Consider the following 20661-nt stretch of genomic DNA (forward strand, 5'->3'; position numbering starts at 1 on the left):
GCTTACTAGATTCTTCTGCTCACCTCTGCTTAGCCAATAAAAATAATCACTACCAGAATGTCTCCAGTATCTTTCTCCCACATAAATTGCTTTGGTGCGGCAATGGATTCTTTTGCTCATTTTCCTCCCCATTTTCCTCAGGGGTGATGGGGTGAGCTAAGATTTAGAATGAGTAGCCGGGGGGGGGGTGGTCCACTGGTAGCACTCTCTGATAATCAGCCCATCCTAAGCCAATTAGCACCATGCATTCTTCCTGTAGGTGTTCACAAGCCAATCAGAACCATGCTTTTTTCCTGTGCTGCCATCTGCAGCATGTGCCAGAAAGATAGATACTCACAGTGGGACCCTTGTTTACCTATCTTTTGTGTAAGCATGGAAGGGGGAAAATATTAACCTGAAGTATATTTTTAATAATATTTAAATTGCATAATGTGTTCTGATTTTCATTTAGGGTTTTAACTAAATTAAAGGGAGGTGATATAACTACAGTTAATAAATTAACACCAGTTACCCAGGAATAAGCACTATTGAATTCATTAGGACTTATTTCAGAGTAGACAGGTAGCTAACAAAATTAGATTGTTCATGTTGCTGCTCTTCTATAACCAGCTTATCTTATTGAATCAATTAAAGCAAGTGAGATTGGTTTCTTTTCATGTCATTCATGATTCTTCTCTTCCAGTGAATAGCCCAAGGTCACCAGGGCATTTCATAATTGAGTAGTGGTTTTAACCCTGGTTTCCTACACCCTAGTCCATTTAATATTCCTCTGCATTCTGGAAAGAAGGCAAAGTAGTAGGTAAGTTGGAGAGGAGAGGACAATCTTTTTCCATAAGGCTGGAAGGTTAGGGGGACCTTATTAACAGGGTTATTTGGCAACTTTAAGAGTAACCAATTCATGTTCCAATCCTAGCTGGAAGCCATCCCAACTGAATTTAGTAAGACTTGCTTCCAAGTAATGTATGGTTGCTATGACATTAACTCACACTATGAATTTTGATGGCAGGACCCTTCCTTAAATATGGTTAGACACTTTTCAGTTTACTTAGGCACCAAGTACTCCTATAACTGCAATACATTTGTTTCAACACCTCTGCAAGCGAGGAGGGTGAAAAGAAAATCAGAACTTTGTCCTGTCAATGTGACCTCCTTGGTTCCACCCATGTGACCTTATTGGTCCCACCTACATGACCCCCTTGGCCACAGGTAAGCCTATCAGGTCCAGGAACTACCAAATGTCACTGCAGCAAACCTAGTGTTTTAAAAAATATTGTATACAACTTCAGACCTCTTTCATCCCTTTCAGAACATTAGAGAAAGATGCTGACAAGCTTACCTGGACCTGCTGCTGCCACTTAAAGCTTGGTGTGTGTACCTTTGCATGAGGTTCCGGGGTGTAGCAACAACATATCTATAGAGTGCATCCCCAAGTGTTTCTCTTTTCTATGTTTCCCCCCCCAGTCAAACTGGGGCCATTACATAAAATGTCAAGCAGCTCTGAAAGTACCAAGTTGCTTCTTTTGCCTGCATTGTGTGTTCCTACTACAGTTCAGTGCATCTGTCAACTAGCATGGAACTCTAAGGAACAATGTTTTATTACTGGAACTTCAATTATTCTTTCCTATAAAATCAATGCATATGAGGTAATATTACCCAGTAGTGAACGGTTTAATGATTATGGGAAAGAGGTTGTGTTTATTTGTAGCAGGGATTTGTGATAACAAAATAGTAAAAAAGTAATCAGCAAAACAGTGGGTGGAAGACACTGCGGAAGAACTATATGCAGTGCTTTTTGGGGTAAAAAAAGTGAGGTGTCAGTACTTATATATTGATATAAGTGTCATAGGTGCCAGCACAAATTGGGTGCCACAGGCAGCAAAAAGTGAGTGGTGTCACAAAAAAAGCCCTGACAACATGTATATTTTGGGCTACAGCTGAAAAGTTGTATAAAATATCATCTCTTTTTGTTCTGTGTTATGTTCTATACTTCTAAAAGCCACAAATTAGAAGTGCACAGTTTTTTGATTTGACAGTCCAAACTACATCTTACAAAATAACAGCAAAACAGTACTCTGGATAAGGTTATGTTGGTGTTAATTTTCAATTCTTTGTTTCTAAATTTACACAACAGCACAATGGAGAAGAAATCTGATTAAATTTGTAGTGAAACTGACTAGCTAGCAAGCATAAAGAAAAACACTACTATGGGTTTAGGGTATGAATGGATTTCCCTCACACCGCACAAAACATGAGAATTTAGATAATAGTTAATTGTACAGTAAAACCTAAAATACAGGCCGTATGGATGTGGAATGCTATACAGTCATATCTCAGGTTACGAATGCTGAGGGTTGCACATTTTCGGGTTGTGGACCGCGCCAAACCCAGAAGTACTGGAATGGGTACTTCCGGGTTCCGACGCTCACGCATGTGCAGAAGCACAAAATGACATCACGCGGGTACACAGAAGCGCCGGATCGCATCACACGCATGCGCAGAAGCGGCTCTGTGGGTTGCGAACGTGCCTCCCACACGGACCACGTTCTCAACCCGAGGTATGACTGTACTATGCTTCTCATTACAATAGAGTAGCTATATGTCTGGAATTTCCCAGACATAACCGGGATTTGGTCGTCAGAAACAGCGTTTGGGTGGGAACTGGATAAATGTCCAGGAAAATCTGGATGTATGGCAACCCATGTCGGAAGTGTAGATTTTGGTGAATTTCACTAAAAATAGCTCAAAAACTAAAAGCTCAACAACTTTTGTGTCCGGATTTTCACTTTTTGAAATATGGTGACCCTACATTACAAAACAGCCAAGCTTCTTAGGATTTGTTTGCTTAGCTACTAATGACCAAAATCAACTCTAGCTTACAGGTGTACTTGTGCTGTTGTACAAAGTGCACACAAAGAGACTCATAGAAATTAGTAAATGTAAACTGCATTTTCATTCTTGCTTTAGCTTAATTATGAGCCATACAAAAAAATCTCAGTTTGAGAAGAGCCTTGTTTTTTTCCTGAGGTTGAGCGCTAAGTAAATTGGTTTTTTAAAAAAGGCAAGAACACAGCCAACATGTTTTCTTAATCTAATTAAGAAAATTTAAATAGAGGCGGTGACCATTTTGTGCACGTCCAACTGACGTGCAACTGCTGACACGTGCATTGGTCTCAGCCCCGGAGCAGGAGTGGAACGGGCTTACGCACAAATGCTGATATGCACAATGACCCTGAACTCAACCCCTGCACAAACGGGGAGTTGCCTGTATTTTAATGTAATTAGTCTCTTTCTTCTATTTTCTGAGGAAGCTGTAACTTCATATGCTCAATTTAAAAAACCTCTTGACACAAATATAGTTTAGAAAAGGCAAAGCTAATAAATAGGCTTTATGGAGCCTAAGCTCTTGGCATATGGGCACATTGTAAAATATAATTTACAACGCAGTGCAGGCTAATAAACTGCTGAGCAGTAACAGCCTCAACTAAACCTGAAGTGATATTTTCATTTTGAAAATAGAGCCTATTTCAAGACAGCCTAAAACAGGAGTGGGCAGAAGGTAGATCAGAACCAACTGAAAGATCTCTAGGTGATTTGAAGCAGATCAGCAAGAATTTCTGACTCCCAGTTTAACAATGACAACAAAATTACTCTGCCATCCTGCTGAATCGGTTTGTGAAAGGGTTGTAATTTCAGTTCAGTTTTGGCGTAAAATAAAACTTCTAGTCTCAGAATTCTTTAATTCTAAGCATCTGCTTCTTGCATCTGTCTCTAGTTGGTGAGTGACAAGTTCTGGCAAAAAACAACAACAAAGTTCCTGCAAGCATGAGGCCTGCCTACCCCAGTCTATAGAGAAGTAGCACTTCCTGAAGATAAAAAATTGGTAATCAGATTATTTCCTAGCAATCCGTAGGTCTGGCAGACCTCTGCAAATATGGCTTCCAATACATTGTTATTTCTTCTTATTGTTTCCTGACATGCAATGAAACTAGAAACACCACAAAGGTTGCTTTTTGTGTGATCATAGATACAATCCATGTTGGTCCATAGAAAAGTAAGCACAACAACATAAGACCAAACCAAAACAACTCTCATACTTTCAGGTTTATAGCACTGTAGATACATACATAGAAAGTTTATTTGCATTGGCCACTAGCCATGGCAATAATGCTATAGATACCATCAAGAGCATGTACAGAATCTATGGCCTTTTGCACAAATAAAATTATGTTCATTTATACTCAAACAATGGGACATGGGTGGTGCTGTGGGTTAAACCACAGAGCCTAGGATTTGCCAATCAGAAGGTCGAATCCCTGCTATGGGGTGAGCTCCCGTTGCTCGGTCCCTGCTCCTGCCAAAATAGCAGTTCGAAAGCACTTCAAAATGCAAGGAGATAAATAGGTACCGCTCCGGCGGGAAGGTTTATGGCATTTCCGTGTGCTGCTCTGGTTCACCAGAAGCAGCTTAGTCATGCTGGCCACATGACCCAGAAGCTGTACGCTGGCTCCCTCGGCCAATAAAGCGAGATGAGCGCCGCAACCCCAGAGTCGGTCACGACTGGACCTAATGGTCAGGGGTCCCTTTACCTTTACCTTATACACATACAGACATTATACACATTTCAGGTAAATCAGCTGCAAATAAGTTAATGCTGATATTGCCTTAGAAAGGCAAAGGCAAGTAATATGTCCCAGAACATGTGAAAAGCTACCAATGAAGGACAACTTTAGCATTTGAGAAGGGTAAAAGGAAAATATGAAGTCATATTCTTCTCAGTAGCCAAGAGCAGTAAAAACCGTAAGATTCAGTTTATGAATTACATGACCACATTGGACCACAAGTCTTAAGGGAATCTAAAACCAATGCATAATTAAGGTAATATATTACTTGTCACTATCCTTCCTATAAACTATAACCAGGGATCCACAAGATAGCAATTACTACACAGAGAGCAAAGCCAGGGCAGTTTATGATGCTTGGCTAATTTGGTCAGCAGCTTCATGCCACAGAATTATAGGTTTGTAAGTTCACTGTTATTTCATTCCACATATACATAATATAGTAGGCTTGCCTGTTAAGAGCTTGGCAGCACCAATATCGAAGGCTTGAAAATTTAATGCTATTCTTATTAATCTGAATTCAAAGTAATAAAATAAAGTTCCGTGCCTTACAAATTACCTAACCAAATGCATGGCCTTTCCTTAACAAGGAATATTATCTGGACATGGACTAAAGACATAGCAATTTTAGCAGAAATATGTACCCTGGCTGCCTTTCCTTTCAAAAAAATCAGACAGCTCACTTTCGTCTTGAATGGATCACAATGGAAAGGTTAGCAACACAGACTGAAAACTAGATCCTAAGCAGTCAGGTAAAGATCAGCTGGGAATATGGAATAAGCTTGGGATCTGAAGCTCTGAAACAAAACATGGATGACTAAAGAATCATCCATGTATTTTCAAGAAAGCAAAACATGTTTTGAAGAAGAGTCACCCCTCCACAGATAAATTAATGCTGCTTTAAAAAAAGAATGTGTAGTTTCATTTTTCACCATATACAGTAGTGGCAGCGTTTACCAGAAACTTTTCCAATTCACCTGACAAATGTTTGCCAATGCATATAACTTTTTTATTATATATAAGCACTGCAAATTCATACTAACAAAAAAAACTATTGCTCTAGCAACATGTGATCTTTAGTTAGTGCAAGAACAAGAATTCTATATTTAATGCCCCAAAATCTGTCAGATCAGAATTAAAGCTATCTCATGTTGGATTGAAGGCCACAAAGCTGAGAAACTGAAAATCAAAGCAGGTGCTCTAACAGGATGCCTGCAGTATAAAGTATTTACAGTGGTGATATTCTATAGATTTGTGTACAGTACTTGCAATACAAACCATATACAGTATATATAGTATATTACAAGGTTCAGTTGCAAAAAGCATTGCTTCACATGACTTGTTGCAAGGCAAATGAGCACGTATTCTAAAGACAGACTAGGAACAAATTAGGAATTATAGAAAGGTCCATGCAGAAGGCAAAAGGGAAAGTTGCAAAGTACAGTTGTATCTTGGATCCCGAACACGCTGGAACTCAGATGTTTTGGCTCCCGAACGCCGGAAACCTGGAAGTGATTGTTCCGGTTTGCAAATGTTCTTATGGAACCCAAACGTCCAACGCGGCTTCCGAATCAGAACCCAACATTTGGTTTTCAAACGTTTTGGAAGTCAAACGGGCTTCCGGAACAGATTCCGTTTGACTTCCAAGGTATGACTGTACACTAAAAAAAAGGGGGGAGAAAGTAGCGTGGGATAATTTGGTAAAGGTGTCTCAACATTAGACTAGAGCACTGTAGTTATGCTTCCAGGCATTGCTACATAGTAGTGATATATATCTGATCTAAAATCAGAAGTGACAAATATCTGAGAATCCTTGGCACAAGTATTCTACATGCCCAGTCAAGCTGGCAATGTTTCCAGTCCTGGATGCAGCTGATCTACATAATAGCGAGAGTCCATGGGCTGGCTTTACATAAGCTGCACAAAGATGCACAAATGAGTTGCAGTTCTGGCTGCTCTACAGCCTGCGTTACGCATCACATTTTTCCTAGATGACCTCTGTGTGGGGAACTGCATATGCAACATGTGTCTCTCAATATGTCATGATTACACATGTTTGGAAACCATACAGGTCCCCAATGTGCAAATGGTAACAGCATAAAACATTTTCTGTTAAAATTACTAGTACATTTACAGGATGCCTCATAAAATTGATGCAAGCAGTTTAAACTTGTTTCACAAATTATGATTGGAAATTGATTACAGTACATTGTTAACAAGGTCCTATCAACTAATGATAAATAGAAATACTAACTAGGTAGGATTATTAAGGTGGGGGTCTTGTAGAAAGGTTAAAGCTTACTGGGAAATGGTATGTAAGGAACTGAAAAAAGATGTTTAAACTAACATTTGTAAAAAAAACCCCAAAAACCAGAAGCTTTACTTTTGGGAATTATAGGGATAGAACTACCCAAACTGTATAGAAATTTATTAATGTATGTGATTACAGAGGCAAGAACGTGCCCAAAAATGGAAAGAAGAAGTCATCCCAGCAAAAGAAGAATGGATACAAAAACTTATGGAATATGCAGAAATGGCGAAACTTACCAGAAAAATAAGAAATCAAGATAACACAAACATTTAACAAAAGAATGTAAATGGTTTATGGAATATTTACAAACAAACTGTAAATAGATAAGAACATTGGCAGGATTATTGTAATAGCCTGCAGCTTTATAAAAGTATATATTTAAAGTAGATGAGTAAATGAGCAAATTTAAGTTAATTTGGATTTGCAGAAAATATTAAAAATAAATTTAAAGAACTACAGAAAGGGGGGAGGAAGTCAAGTTTTGAAATGGTAAAATGATCATAAAATTATTGAAATGTATAAAACTGAAAATCATAAATAATAATATAAAAAGGATTATTAAGTTAGGGGAACAAGAGATGTGTATTGTAAGCAGGACCAGACAAATTTTAAACATTGTTTATTACATTTATATCCCACCTTTTCTCCAAAGGGCTCAAGGTGGCATACATGGATCTCCGGCTCCTCATTTTATCCTCACAACAAGTTTGTGAGAAAGGTTAAGCTGAGAGACAGTGACTGACCCAAAGTTAACCACTGAGCTTCATGGCTGAGTGGGGATTTGAACCCAACCAAGTCATAAACAGAGCTGATCACTAAAATCAATTACTTAAGTGATTTCAGTGAGTCTACCCTGAGTGCAACTTAGTTAAATACCGCCCTTTGTATTTTCTAATTTCTTAGATATTCTGTTGTTTGTAAAAGATATTGCTTCTGGCCACTCTGTTTAGATGTCCCTAAAATTGTTGCATATAAGCACAACTGGATTTCAGAATTAGCTGAAATCCCTTGCATATAATTTTTGTTATGATGTCTCTGAATTAAATTTAGTTGTTGTGTTAGTCACTTTCTTCACAAAGGTGACCAACAACAACATACAGTATAAACACTAAAACTGATTATAACAAACACAACCAATAAAAAGCTAAAAGCACACCTATATAGCCTAGAAGAAAGAAAAACACATCAACGTAAACAAGATAGGTCTTACAGATTCTGCCCACTAAATAAAGCCACAAATTCAAATCAAGGGCCCTGGAAAAACAGGAGTTTTTGCCTGGCACCGGGCATGCCTCTTTATGGGGAGTATCCCACAAACAAGGAGCCACCAGTGAAAAGGCCCATTCTCGTGCTGCCACTCTCCGTACTTGCTATAGAGGGGTCACATGGAGAAGGATTCAGATTATGAATGCTGGGTCCAAGTTGGTTCATGAGGGGAGAGGTGGTCTTTGAGGTATCGGGATCCTGACCTGCAGAATACTTCATAGGTTAAAAGGAGAACTTGAATTGTAGACTTGAAACTAACTGGCAGCCAGTTTTGTCGTTCCAAAATTGGTGTTACATGTACAGACCACTCTGCCCCAGTCAACAATCTGGCAGCTGAATTTGTAATAGCTGCCGTTTCTGAACCATCTTCAAAGGCAGCCCCCTGAAGAGCTTGTATGAGGTCTGGGGTGGGAGTCTTGTTAGAATAAAGTTATAAACTCAAACAAAGAAGCAGCCTGTTCTGGGTGCAGGGCACCCAACCAGCTTAGCCCTCCAAGGCCTGGGAGAAATGTACTCAGCTGCCCCCCCCCCACTCTGCACAGGCTTGTTCAAAGGAAGCCCCCCCCCCCCCGCCCAACGCATTGCAGTAATTTAACCTAGTGGTAACCACAGCATAGTTAACAGTTAAAGTTGCTGGAAGACACTCGGTGCCACCAAGGCCACTTGAGCCTCCAACAACAGGAACTGATTCAGAAGTACCTCCAAGCTGCATATCTACTCTGATCCCATCCATCTGGTCAAGGGAACCACCCACTAAGTGGCTTAGTCTTGTTTGGATTGATCTTCAGATTATTGGCTCTCATCCAGCCCATTACCAGGAGAGACATGGTGAGCACACCCATTCATAAATAAGTATAAATAAGTATTAAGTACTGTTTTGCTCATTTGCTTGAATGGGACAGACAGTTCTTTAAAATAATGAAAGCCATACAAAGTGCAGTCTAAAGATGTTCTACACCTGAAAAAATGCATATATACAAGTTAAACATGATTCTGAAACTGGCATGCCAGCATTTCACATCCTGGCAGAGGTGTCACACAACCTACTCCAACCTTCAAGTACAAAAGCAATTTATTCACATTATGTAAAATTTAGTGTGCTTTGACTGCTGCACACTGAATTCACGTCAGCTGAATATTTATGAGCAGATTACAGAAACAAATTTACCACTTTAGCCTTCAGCTAAGTTTAAAGGCATTCAAATATTTATACTAACTACAGCCCACTTCAGACATAAGTTCAATCCTTAATTTATTCCACAGTGAAGTAGAGCAATAAGCAAGGTTCTGCTATATTATGTTTTGCTTCTTCCTTGGATATTTCTACACCCTGCTTTTAAGACATTGTCGGGGTGCAGACTTCAGCCTTTGCCATTCAACAAGCCTACAAATTGGGGCAGGATCTGAGGTATATAGTGTGCCCCATTGGCTGAGAAAAGGCTCTTACTGACAAGCCAGTAGTATCTGTCTTACTTAAGGGCTCAAGGTAGGGCAGAACTCTCCCTTATGCAGCTTCAGGTTGGGAACAAAAGTGAGCACCTATAAACAAGTCATTCCTTCCCATTTTAACCTAACTTATACACAGTGCTAGGTAAAGGTAAAGGTACCCCTGCCCGTACGGGCCAGTCTTGACAGACTCTGGGGTTGTGCGCCCATCTCACTTAAGAGGCCGGGGGCCAGCGCTGTCCGAAGACACTTCCGGGTCACGTGGCCAGCATGACATCGCTGCTCTGGCGAGCCAGAGCCGCACACGGAAACGCCGTTTACCTTCCCGCTGGTAAGCGGTCCCTATTTATCTACTTGCACCCGGAGGTGCTTTCGAACTGCTAGGTTGGCAGGCGCTGGGACCGAGCAGCGGGAGCGCACCCCGCCGCAGGGATTCGAACCGCCGACCTTTCGATCGGCAAGTCCTAGGCGCTGAGGCTTTAACCCACAGCGCCACCTGCGTCCCAGTGCTAGTTTTCTAGAAAAAGATGCCAGAACTCACCATGAACACCATCCTTGTACTCTTATCATGGTAATGGTGCCTACCTGAGGTGCCAGAACTGAGTTCCAGCAAGTTCTGGCTGGAAATAAAACCCTGCTTGTACATGCCTTATACTCTAGTACTTACTCTATTAACTTTGGTCATTCTCAGTTGTATCCCATGACTCTATACTGTACTTACAGATTCAATCACTTTCATGTACCTTAGGCCAAAATCAGTTTCTCTATTATGTTTGGTTTCCTGAGCTTCACCCAAGACTCAGTAATTTAAGAGAAGCTGATTAGCAGCTTAATTACTGAACTGTGATTTGCGTCTGAAAGTCTCTCATCCAAACTTTATTTTAACCACAGCAGCTTCAACATTTAGCTGGATATATTACACACAATTTCATCTCTAAAAGAGGTTTATATACATGCCACTAAGTAGCAATACAGGCCAGATTCTGAAAAGACAGAATTCACAAATATTACACACAAACATACTACAGCCAGATTTATATTACAGTACAGTATATCATATTAGGATCCTCTGAGAAGCATCTGATTTGAATCCAACAACTGTATTTGGAAAGAATGAATGATAGGATCAATATATTAACACTGGATTTTTATGAAAATATCAAGGTATTTTAAAAGAACATAATCTAACCTAATCTATAAAAGCAAAAAGAAGGTGCCTTGGTCCGCAAGAAAAATATGCAAAAATCCACAACCTGGCAACAGCCTTATTAGGAGGAAGCAACATGTCACAAAATAATGAGCAAACTTTCCTTTATCTGTTTGGATGCTGTGCAGAGGCAGGGGGTTAGTGAAGAGGGGAAGAACAATAACTCAGCCTACAGATGGAGACTGCAGACCATCCTGGATTAGTCTCTAGTCAGCGCATGTTTCAGGTTACACCTAAATCTGGAGCACATAGATTCAGGTAGGTAGCCGTGTTGGTCTGGCACAGTCGAAATAAATAAAAAATTGTCCAGTAGCACCTTAGAGACCAACTAAGCTTGTTCTGGGTATAAGCATGCATATGAAAGCTTATACCCAGAACAAACTTAGTTGGTCTCTAAGGTGCTACTGGACAATTTTTTATTTATTTGGAGCAGATAGGGGAGAGGAAATTCTGTGTTGAAGGCAAAAATCCTTGTGCTAACAGGATGACTTTGTTGGATACCAGCCTTCATCTAGACTCAGCTAGATAATGCTTAATGGTGACAAGGAAAGAGGAATTTCACATGGGAGAAGAGGAAGGAATATGATCACCTATGAAAGGAAAAGTCTATTTTCTAACATCTCAGTAAACTGCATATGAGTTAAAGCAGTTCTTTTAACAGCAATTAGCGTTCTGCTAAATAGCTACCAAATACATGAGTCAAGAGCTGGACTTGCTTTATTTTTTCAAAATGCAGCCTAGACCAGTGTTTCCCAACCTTGTGCCTCCAGATGTTTTTGGCCTACAACTCCCATCATCCCTGACCACTGGTCTTGCTAGCTAGGGATGATGGGAGTTGTAGGCCAAAAACATCTGGAGGCACAAGGTTGGGAAACACTGGCCTAGACTACCATCAGAACACAGATGGAACAGCAAATAACCATTAGTACAGAACAGCAGGATGAGTAACTGTTCCAACAGTTCTCTATAGCCCTAGTATCACTGACCCCAATCAGAGTCTTTAAAGATGATGTAACCAATAATTCTGAAAGAAACAGACTGAACATTAAAACATCATTGGAAAGGTATTGTGAAAGCTCTTCAATGCCCTGTTTGGGAAATAGAACATCTTGAACTATTTAAGGCCACTATATACAAGTTTAGACAGCAGTTGCACTCATTTATAATTTTCCAACACAAAATATTTAGATAGGAGTTAGTAACCAAGATCAAAACTGCAAGTGTTAATGGCAGTATTCATTTTTGCAATGCATGAGACAGTTTCCAGACCAAGAACTGTTATTATATGCAATGTAATATATTTACTCCTAACATAAATTGAATCATATGTAGCACTTCCAGCAAACAGTACAAAATTATCAGTCATGGCATTAATCCACAGCAATGCAAACAGAACACACCACTGTGCATAACCACCCACCTTGATAAAACAAATATTTGTTTCTGTACAGGTATTTTTATTGTTTCAATATTAAAGGAATCCAATTCCTTATGGAAAGACAATTCTGTGCTGTTTTGTAAAACATAGATTTTTCTGCAGTCGGCTGATTATATTAATTTTGCCTGATACTTCCTTCAGCTGTCAGAAATAGAGGTGATTATTTGACAGGTGAAAATTTAGGCATGTGTATTGCAGATACCTGAAAACATTAGAGCACAAAAGGGCAGTGTACTGAATCCTTAAAACCAATGAATTCAGAGCTAGCACAAAATCTGCAACCATAATCTTCTAGACCTCGACCATAGATTAAATGTGTTCCACTCCCAATTGTTCTTCCTAAAACTTCCTATACTTTTGTCATGTGATGGAGTAGCCTTTTGCAGGCAAAGCAAGAAGAAAAATGCTGTGGCATATATGACTCCGTATGTATATGGACTTGTTTGCATAACACTGCTTGGGCTAATTATAGTCCTAAGTGAAGATAGATACACACAGGGAGTCATGAACTCTTGATCCCACCTCTCCTCCCCTGCCCCCCCCACTCCTTTCTATCAGTAGCCCACCCCCTCCTCAGGTTTATTATTTGCTACCTATGTAGTATTGGTAAAAGAAAAAGTTGTACTTTTTAAAAAATAGACAATATTACCGGTACTTCAAAAATAAGACACAGAATGCATATAGTGTTAGATTCGGAGAACAATGCTTCCAAAATAATCCCATGTTCACAGTATTTTTGGAAACTATATCCCACTGTTACCCTGGCTAGGTGGGCGCAGGACAGGTCCTCCTGTTATTTTAAGTAAATTGTCATATTCCCAAATGTGCAGAATCATTTAATATAAAGGTTAATCTATTTCTTATGATTACAAAGCCATGCCACTGAACTATATAAATAGCGATTGTGGTTCGAGGGCCCGACCCCCGCGAAGTGAAATGAAGACACAAGGACACGTGATATAAGGTTAATGGGCTAGAAAAGGCCACAACTTTATTGATTACAGCAATGAAAAGGTATTGGCTTAGGCATTGGATCGAAACAAGTGGGTTTATTCACCAGGGGTTCATCACCTGTTGATGCTAATCCAACTATAGGCTCACCCCTGCTGTCACCGCGGGTCGTGCCATGGCCTCCCGCCAAGCAGGCATCGGACAGAATACACGACCGCCAGATTCCTTTAACGGAATACCCCTAAAAATTGAAGGCATAGGCGATGGCCACACCTAGCAGTTCGACACACCACAACACATTATTCCAATGCCTAACCGCCACCCGAGCCAAAGGCTCGCCGCCAATACCTTCAAAGCTGCAACCAATCCCAGATGCTTTTGCTGACACTAGCTAACCAAATGTTGTTCCCCAGATCCGATAAGTGGACGCCGTCATTCCGGTATAAAGCTTGGTCGCCGATCCGGATACGGTCATGATAAATGACTCAGCCATACATAAAGCGCACCCAACGGGCTACCGCCCAATTTATGAGTTTCCTGGTTCTTTCAATGGCCATACAGCTTTGCGCACAGCGCCAAACAGTTCTTTTCAAGAAGGAGGACCAGAACACCGTTGTTCTGGGACACAAGGCTGCAAATGACTTGTGACGGGACGACGATGAGGAATGAGGCCAGGGAAAGGCTGGCACTGCAGCAAAAGGCTGCTGAACATGCCCCCACCGCGGCACCTGGTTGGGTGGCCACCGGGGGGGCGTGAGTGCCAGCCAGGTGAGCTGGAGGCAGGGGGCAACGCCCCCTGCTGGGCGGTGCTCGGGCTCCCGCCCACAACCACTCCCCTCTCTTTCAGGGAGGAGAGTCTTTCTTTTACATAAATAGTGACTCCATTATTTCACAACGGATGTAATTTGCCAGACAAGCAAATTCCCTTTACATTCGTTTTAGACTGGACATGTAGTTCCTCAAAACTGACCCTCAGTTGGAGTTTGAGCCCCTTTTAATTATTTAGAAGCAGTTTATACTTGCATCTTTCATGTGACTCTACTTTTAGAGTCCGTAGAATCAGCATTACTGAAGAATGCTCCAGTAATGCTGTGGTGAAGCTTCAAGAGGGACACTTAATCTTAGCTGAGTTATTCACTAAGGCAACTTTCTATCAGCAAGTTTAACCAGTTAGTGGTCTTGCACATGTAACAGTAAAGCTGGCTTTCTATTAATCTTCTGAACTAGTTCCTTTAAGCTACCTGTGCAAAAGTATTTAGGAACTCCTCATCTTTACTGATGACTTCTCATTTATACAAAGCAGACAGTGGTGACCTAGATATGTGACCCACTCTTTTCTACAAGCTATTCTAGAGAGAATAAGCTGTGGAAGCTTTTCCAATGTGACAACTGATTCTCCAGCACTTTCAGCTTCCTCCCCCCCCCCCACCCCAGCAGTACAGAATTCATTCCACAAAGTCACAGACAAGCCAAGGGAATTCACACCCTGAACCTGAATTTCTAACAATATTTTTAAAAATCTTTTAAGCACCCCCCCCCCTCAATTCTGCACCAACTATGTTCAGAGCTCCAGATTCAATTTATGAGGATAAATTGTAATTATCTACAAAAAGGGGAAGTAAAACAGAGATATGACAAATAGCACTGTCTCCAATCTTTTTACCCTCCAAAATGCTATATTAAAATCAACTCTTGCAACAACATTCCACTGAAAACAGATTTATAAGGTCAAGGTCAGCCTTACCTCATCCCACTCTGAAGCAAATGAAGGTGATTTCTCCAGCCTTTTCTTTCCAGCACTACAATTGGAAAGTGATTCACTTCTGCTCCCCATAGTATCGTCCTCTGTTGGGGAGGTGGTCAAGAGGTCAGAGTCCGATTTTGACAAGCTACGGCTAAGTTTGAGTTCTGCTCTGGGCTTGCCTCCTCCTGGGTGAATTCTGCCCACAACACTGCTCTTGTCTCCTTCCTCAGCACCACCAGGGTGCTGTGGCAAGTGAGGCTGTGCTAAAGTTTCAGGGTCCAACTTGTTGTCACTGGTATGGCGGACAGTTGAATAGACCACTTTATTTTGGTCTGCAGTGCTAGTCTGTACCGATATGGATTCCTCAACATCTTCAAGCTGCATAGCAGTCCCCTCGGTACTTCCTTTGCCCACAGCAGAAATAAGTCTGAAAGGGTCCTCATTTATTTCACACACCGGAGAAGAACCATGCAGCAGACCTGAGAACTGATCCAGCACTTGGACATCTTGGGCATCTGCTTGGCTGTTGCTGCTCCTCCTTTGGTCTTCGGTAAGATGGAAGCAAAACAAAAAAACAAAGGCCAAACACAGAAATTAAGAAACAGAGCTTCGGCTTTCCCTCACTGAGAGGGAGAAATTAAAAAGAACAGTTCAGTATTGTTCTGAGTGCTCAGATCGTACCCAAAGTCAGAGCATTTATGAAATTCCAAACACTGGCCTGATTTATGCAATCTGGCAGCCCGCCCCGTTTCATTTTATTCCTGTTAACACTAACAATCAGCCCTTGCTATATAAGGTTTGGAGAAGTGCTAACTATACTCTGCAGAGAGAGGGGCAGGCTGAGACTCCTGGAACACAAGATATTTCCATAAAGGCCAAAGTGTTATTTAGAGCAGCACTCCCTACCCTTGGCACAGAGCACTGGGTGGGGAAAAATAAAAGCTGCAAACAACCTGCAAGTTCAAAAACATTTCCCCCTCCTCCCTACAGCTGCTTCCTTCCCTAGTGGCTTGAGCTCACCTCCTTATGCAAGAGAAATAAGAGCTCTGTAGTGAGGTTAACTCCACCAAAAGCTTGCTTCTCATTAACAAATTCCTCTACACAGAGTGGATTACCCTATTACTGGCAATATGAACTGCTGCTGAAACGTGACACTTAACAACAAATTAAAACATAAGTCTAGTATCAAATAAGAGGACCTGATTTAAAGCATTGGCAGATATGAATTATTCAAAAGTTTGAAGTGAAGAGACAGTTTTATTAATACAATTTCCAATACTCACTATAGGTAAAAGTGAAATTCGAAGACCTTCCCCCACCTAGCACCCTCACTACAAGACAAAGGTCCTTAATAGCTAAATACGGGATGGTGTTTAAAGGGCAGAAAGAGGCAGGACCAAAAACATGGCCTTTTATAGTACATATCACTCTTGGTTAAAGGAATCAAAATGTTATGCCTAGGTTTCAAGCCCTAAGTCCCCCCTTGCAGCCATTTTAGAGCTCCTTTTATATTTTCCACAACAGCCATGTGAGGTAGGCTAGGCTGAGAGTTGGTGACTGGCCCAAGGCAGAAAGTGAACAAGAAACAATTATGATTTATATGTGTTTATAATGTGAAACTGCATGTGCTCAGAGTATTTTGTTTGTTTGTTTATCAAGGTTTAGTTTGGGGTTTGCTGAGAGCTGTCAAACTCCTCAGGCTCAGAGCATATTTTGTAGTCCACAAAATATCATGCCATAATTAATTTCTCAGGCTTTAAGATACTACAATACTTATTTTTTGGTACCTTACTTCATGTGTTCTTTTTTTAGAGGAAGGGGGGCACAATTTTGGGAACTGCACCGGGATCCACAACCATTTTAATCCAGCCTTGGCTAAAGGTCAGAGGCAAGAAAGAGATAAAAGTGCAGAATGTCTTCCCACCTTCTGTGCAAGGACTGAGACTATTTAATGTGGTATCTATACGTAATGTTAATATTTAGCAGCACTGCATTCAGAGGGTGGAGAAGCAGCTGACTGTGTGTGTTGCACACTGGAACATTTGACTGTCCCAAAGCCAGCAATGAAGCCCAACAATAGGGTCACTGTTCAAGTGAAACAGTGGATGTGCTTTCCATCTCCTAAAAGCAAAACAGCAAACAGAAAAATATTGTCTGTCATGAGCAAAGTCTTGTGAGAAAACTTTGCAAGCGTTTTAGTAATGCTCCATATTTAACACTCCAAACTATGCTTTGCTATCAGAAAAACTGGTGTTGCTTTTTTCTAAGTACACTTCAGTGAAATTGGAAAGACTTTGAATGAGCACTTACCTTTTGATTCGGGACTTGGATATTGCTCAGAATGACTAGAAGAAAAGTCAGAAGAAGCTTGGCAATTCAGTGGCCACTGGCAATCTTGGGAAGACTGACCTTTTCGTGGCCAGACCTGCGAAAGGATCTTATATTATTTAAGTTCCAGTGCCATTATCAAAGCAACATGTGCCAACGCGCAAACTCTACACCCAGATTAATACTTCTGCAACTTAAGTACAAAATGTTTTCTATATATCCAGCTTCCAAGGTTACAAAATGTGACTTTGTATAAGTGGGAACTTTGACAAGTGGCAGAAAGGAATAGAAGGGTAAAAAGGACAAAACGTTGGTTTAGATCATGAACAAGGTTAAGGGAAAAGAAAATAGCATGGGAATCACTGAAGCCCTGAGCCCCTGAAAATGCCTACTTCCTTGTTTTGATAAATCAGATGCTCCCTGCTTATTTCTAAACTGCTCTTTACAACCATGATGATTAGAAAATATGGTTTTTAGAACGTGGAAGCATGGGATTCTCAAAATGCCAACTCTAATACCAGATGCCTGACACCATATTGCACACCAATCCAGCAAGCATGCCAGTTGTACACACATATTGTACTATGTCCTGACCGTACTACTTTCTGCTTTTTTTCTGTTACATTTGATTTCACATCTCCCTTTTTGGTGGTCATGACAAACCTTCCTGAACATGTTACCACAGCAATATTCATCCAACATGTCCTAACCTATCTAATAATAATAATAATAATAATAATAATAATAATAATAATAATTTTATTTATACCCCACCCTCCCCAGCCAAGACCGGGCTCAGGGCGGCTAACAACCAATAATAAAAACAAGTTGATTAAAATACAATTTAAAAAAGATTAAAATACAACATTAAAACATTAGGATGCAGGCTCTTCACAGGAGGAGAAAGGGAAAAGAAAGAGGGGGAGGGAATCAAACTGATTCTAAGCCAATGGCCAGGTGGAACAACTCTGCCTTACAGGCCCTGCGGAAAGAAATCAGATCCCGCAGGACCCTGGTCTCATGAGACAGAGCGTTCCACCAGGCCGGAGCCAGGGTTGAGAAGGCCCTGGCTCTGGTTGAGGCTAATCTAACTTCCTCAGGGCCTGGGACCTCTAGCGTGTTGCTATATATGGACCTTAAGGTCCTCCGTGGGGCATACCAGGAGAGGCGGTCCTGTAGGTATGAGGTACATAAGCTCGTTATGTAGATAAAATTGAGCATGTGGAAGAAAAGATGGGATGCAAATATAATACATGCATAAATGAGATGTCTGTTGCTTATACTGGAAAGTTAATCGAGGAAGCTACCATACTTGGCTTTCCATCTGGTTTGTTCTGCAAAACATGCAGGAAGACCATAACCTCCTTAGCTTACAAGTACATCTTGGCAGGGAAGAAGTAGCCCAGTAGTAAAGTATCTCTCTATAAAACAGTGTTTTCCAAACTGTGTGTTACAACACATTAGTGTGTCAGCTGCAGTGTATATAATTTTTTTATTAAATAAGTAAATAATAGTGAGTTCATGTTTCCATTTTGTTTCCATTTTCCAAATAACCCATCAGACCTCAAAGAACATGATGTTAGACTTCCCATCATAATTTATTACAACTTTCCCCACTAGGCAAATACATCACATGAAGAAGTCACAGGAATTTTCCTTCTTTCACTTACTTCATGTACAGTCCTTTGCCATTTAAGCCCATACTGACTAACTTGCATATAAGCCGCAAATTGTTTTTGCTCCTACAGTAAACATAAAATGTTAAGATTTCCCTCCCAAGCTGTTTATATCCATTATATTTAGGTTCGATGTACATTAAGGATCAATCCTGCCCTACCTGTGGCTGGACACTGCTGGCAGGACCTGAAGATGATTCACCTAAGAATTTAAAAATAAAAATATTTAACAATGTGAACTATGAATTCCTGTCCTTGGCCAGTAACAGTTAAGTGAAGGGCAGGAGGCAACTGTGGAAGGTGGGATCACTCAAATACAGTTTCCAAACAGACATGTGGTTTTCCAGCCCTATAAAGCAGTGTGTCAACTTTTCCTCCATCACGTGGATAACCACTTATAGCCTAAAAGAGTAGATCATGCTCAGAAAGAAAATGGGGGTAGGGGAACGGCAACATAAATCCTACCTGGAGGACAGTTGTTTGGAGGCAACTGTCAAAATTGGGGAACTATGTCACAACACTAGATTACTATTAGCAGTACAACACTAAAAGTTGGGCTGCATAAAACTACGAAGGACCATAGTTCAGTAGGAAAGCATTGCCCCACATTCAATCCTGATCGTTTGCTTTCTGATAAAAGATGCACACAGACAAGGGCCTCTGATGTCTTTCATAGGGCAGAGCTTTCCAAGCTGTGTGTCGTGACATGTAAGTGTGTCGGCTGCAGTGTGTAGGTGTGTCATGCAAACACTCCCCGTGCTCCTCCCAGGACTAGAAAGGGGTTCGTTTAACCTCCAGTTTTCTGGTAAAACTGAATTAGTGTCGTGAAATTATGCATGTCTTAAAGGTGTGTCACCAACATGAAAAGTTTGGAAAGCTCTGTCATAGGGTCTGGGTCAGTTCATATGGGGAGAGGCGGTCTTTGTCAGCTTATTAGTCAGTCAGTGAGTATTGTGAAGGGAGTTGGCGTCTGTATTACGTTTTGAATTACTGTGTTAACATAGGTTCCTTGTACTTTTATATATCTGTATCTGCAAAACCTAGGTATATATCAACGTCCGGAACTGTATTACTGAAACTTTTATCTTCTGGAGCAGTGAACTGTTTGGGACCTTAAGCTGCCTGTGTGTGGTGACTGGAACTATGTAGGTCTCTCACATCAGATTCCCAACATAGCAGTAATCTAATCTAGAGGTTACTGGAGCATAGACAACAAAAGTTAGGCTATTCCTATCCAGATAGGGGTGCAGCTGGGCCACCATCCAAAGCTGATGGAAGGCACTCTGCTCCACTGAGGCCACCTGTGCCCCAAGCAAAAGTGATGGATCCAGAGGTACCCCTAAGCTGGGAACCCAAGCTGGGAGTGTAACCCCATCAAGAGCAGGCCACCTCCTATCTATCCGGTCTAGATGTATAATGGGGAACATAATCCAAAAAGCCTGTAAACACCCTCTAAACCTCTGGAAACCCTTTTAAGAACCAGCAGCACTTCCTAGCCATTTTCAACACATTTTTTGCAGTCTTTGTGCTGTTTGGGGGCCATTTTTGCACCTTTTGCAGTTTAAATTGAATTATTTATTTATTTCCCGGAGCCGCACATATATGCAGTCGTGCAAGAGTTGAACACACGTACATGTGGAGTTGCCTGTATGTCCCACTGAACAGAGGACTTTCT

At 40.9% G+C, this 20661-nt stretch overlaps 1 protein-coding gene across 19 annotated transcripts in view; it reads right to left on the reverse strand.

Annotated features, from left to right (window-relative positions):
* Window positions 1–20661, reverse strand: part of ANKS1A (ankyrin repeat and sterile alpha motif domain containing 1A) — a 116678-nt gene that overhangs the window by 51089 nt on the left and 44928 nt on the right. For all 19 annotated transcript variants that reach the window (XM_083744910.1, XM_083744911.1, XM_083744909.1 and 16 more), the window contains 3 exons: window positions 19148–19188; window positions 17293–17407; window positions 14983–15527 (listed from right to left, as the gene is read on the reverse strand). In XM_083744910.1, the coding sequence (XP_083601036.1) occupies window positions 14983–15527; window positions 17293–17407; window positions 19148–19188 (701 nt within the window). The remainder of the gene's footprint in view (window positions 1–14982; window positions 15528–17292; window positions 17408–19147; window positions 19189–20661) is intronic.

This window comes from Podarcis gaigeae (genome assembly GCF_964106915.1).
Source record: "Podarcis gaigeae genome assembly, chromosome: 6".
In the NCBI taxonomy this organism is placed as follows: domain Eukaryota; kingdom Metazoa; phylum Chordata; class Lepidosauria; order Squamata; family Lacertidae; genus Podarcis; species Podarcis gaigeae.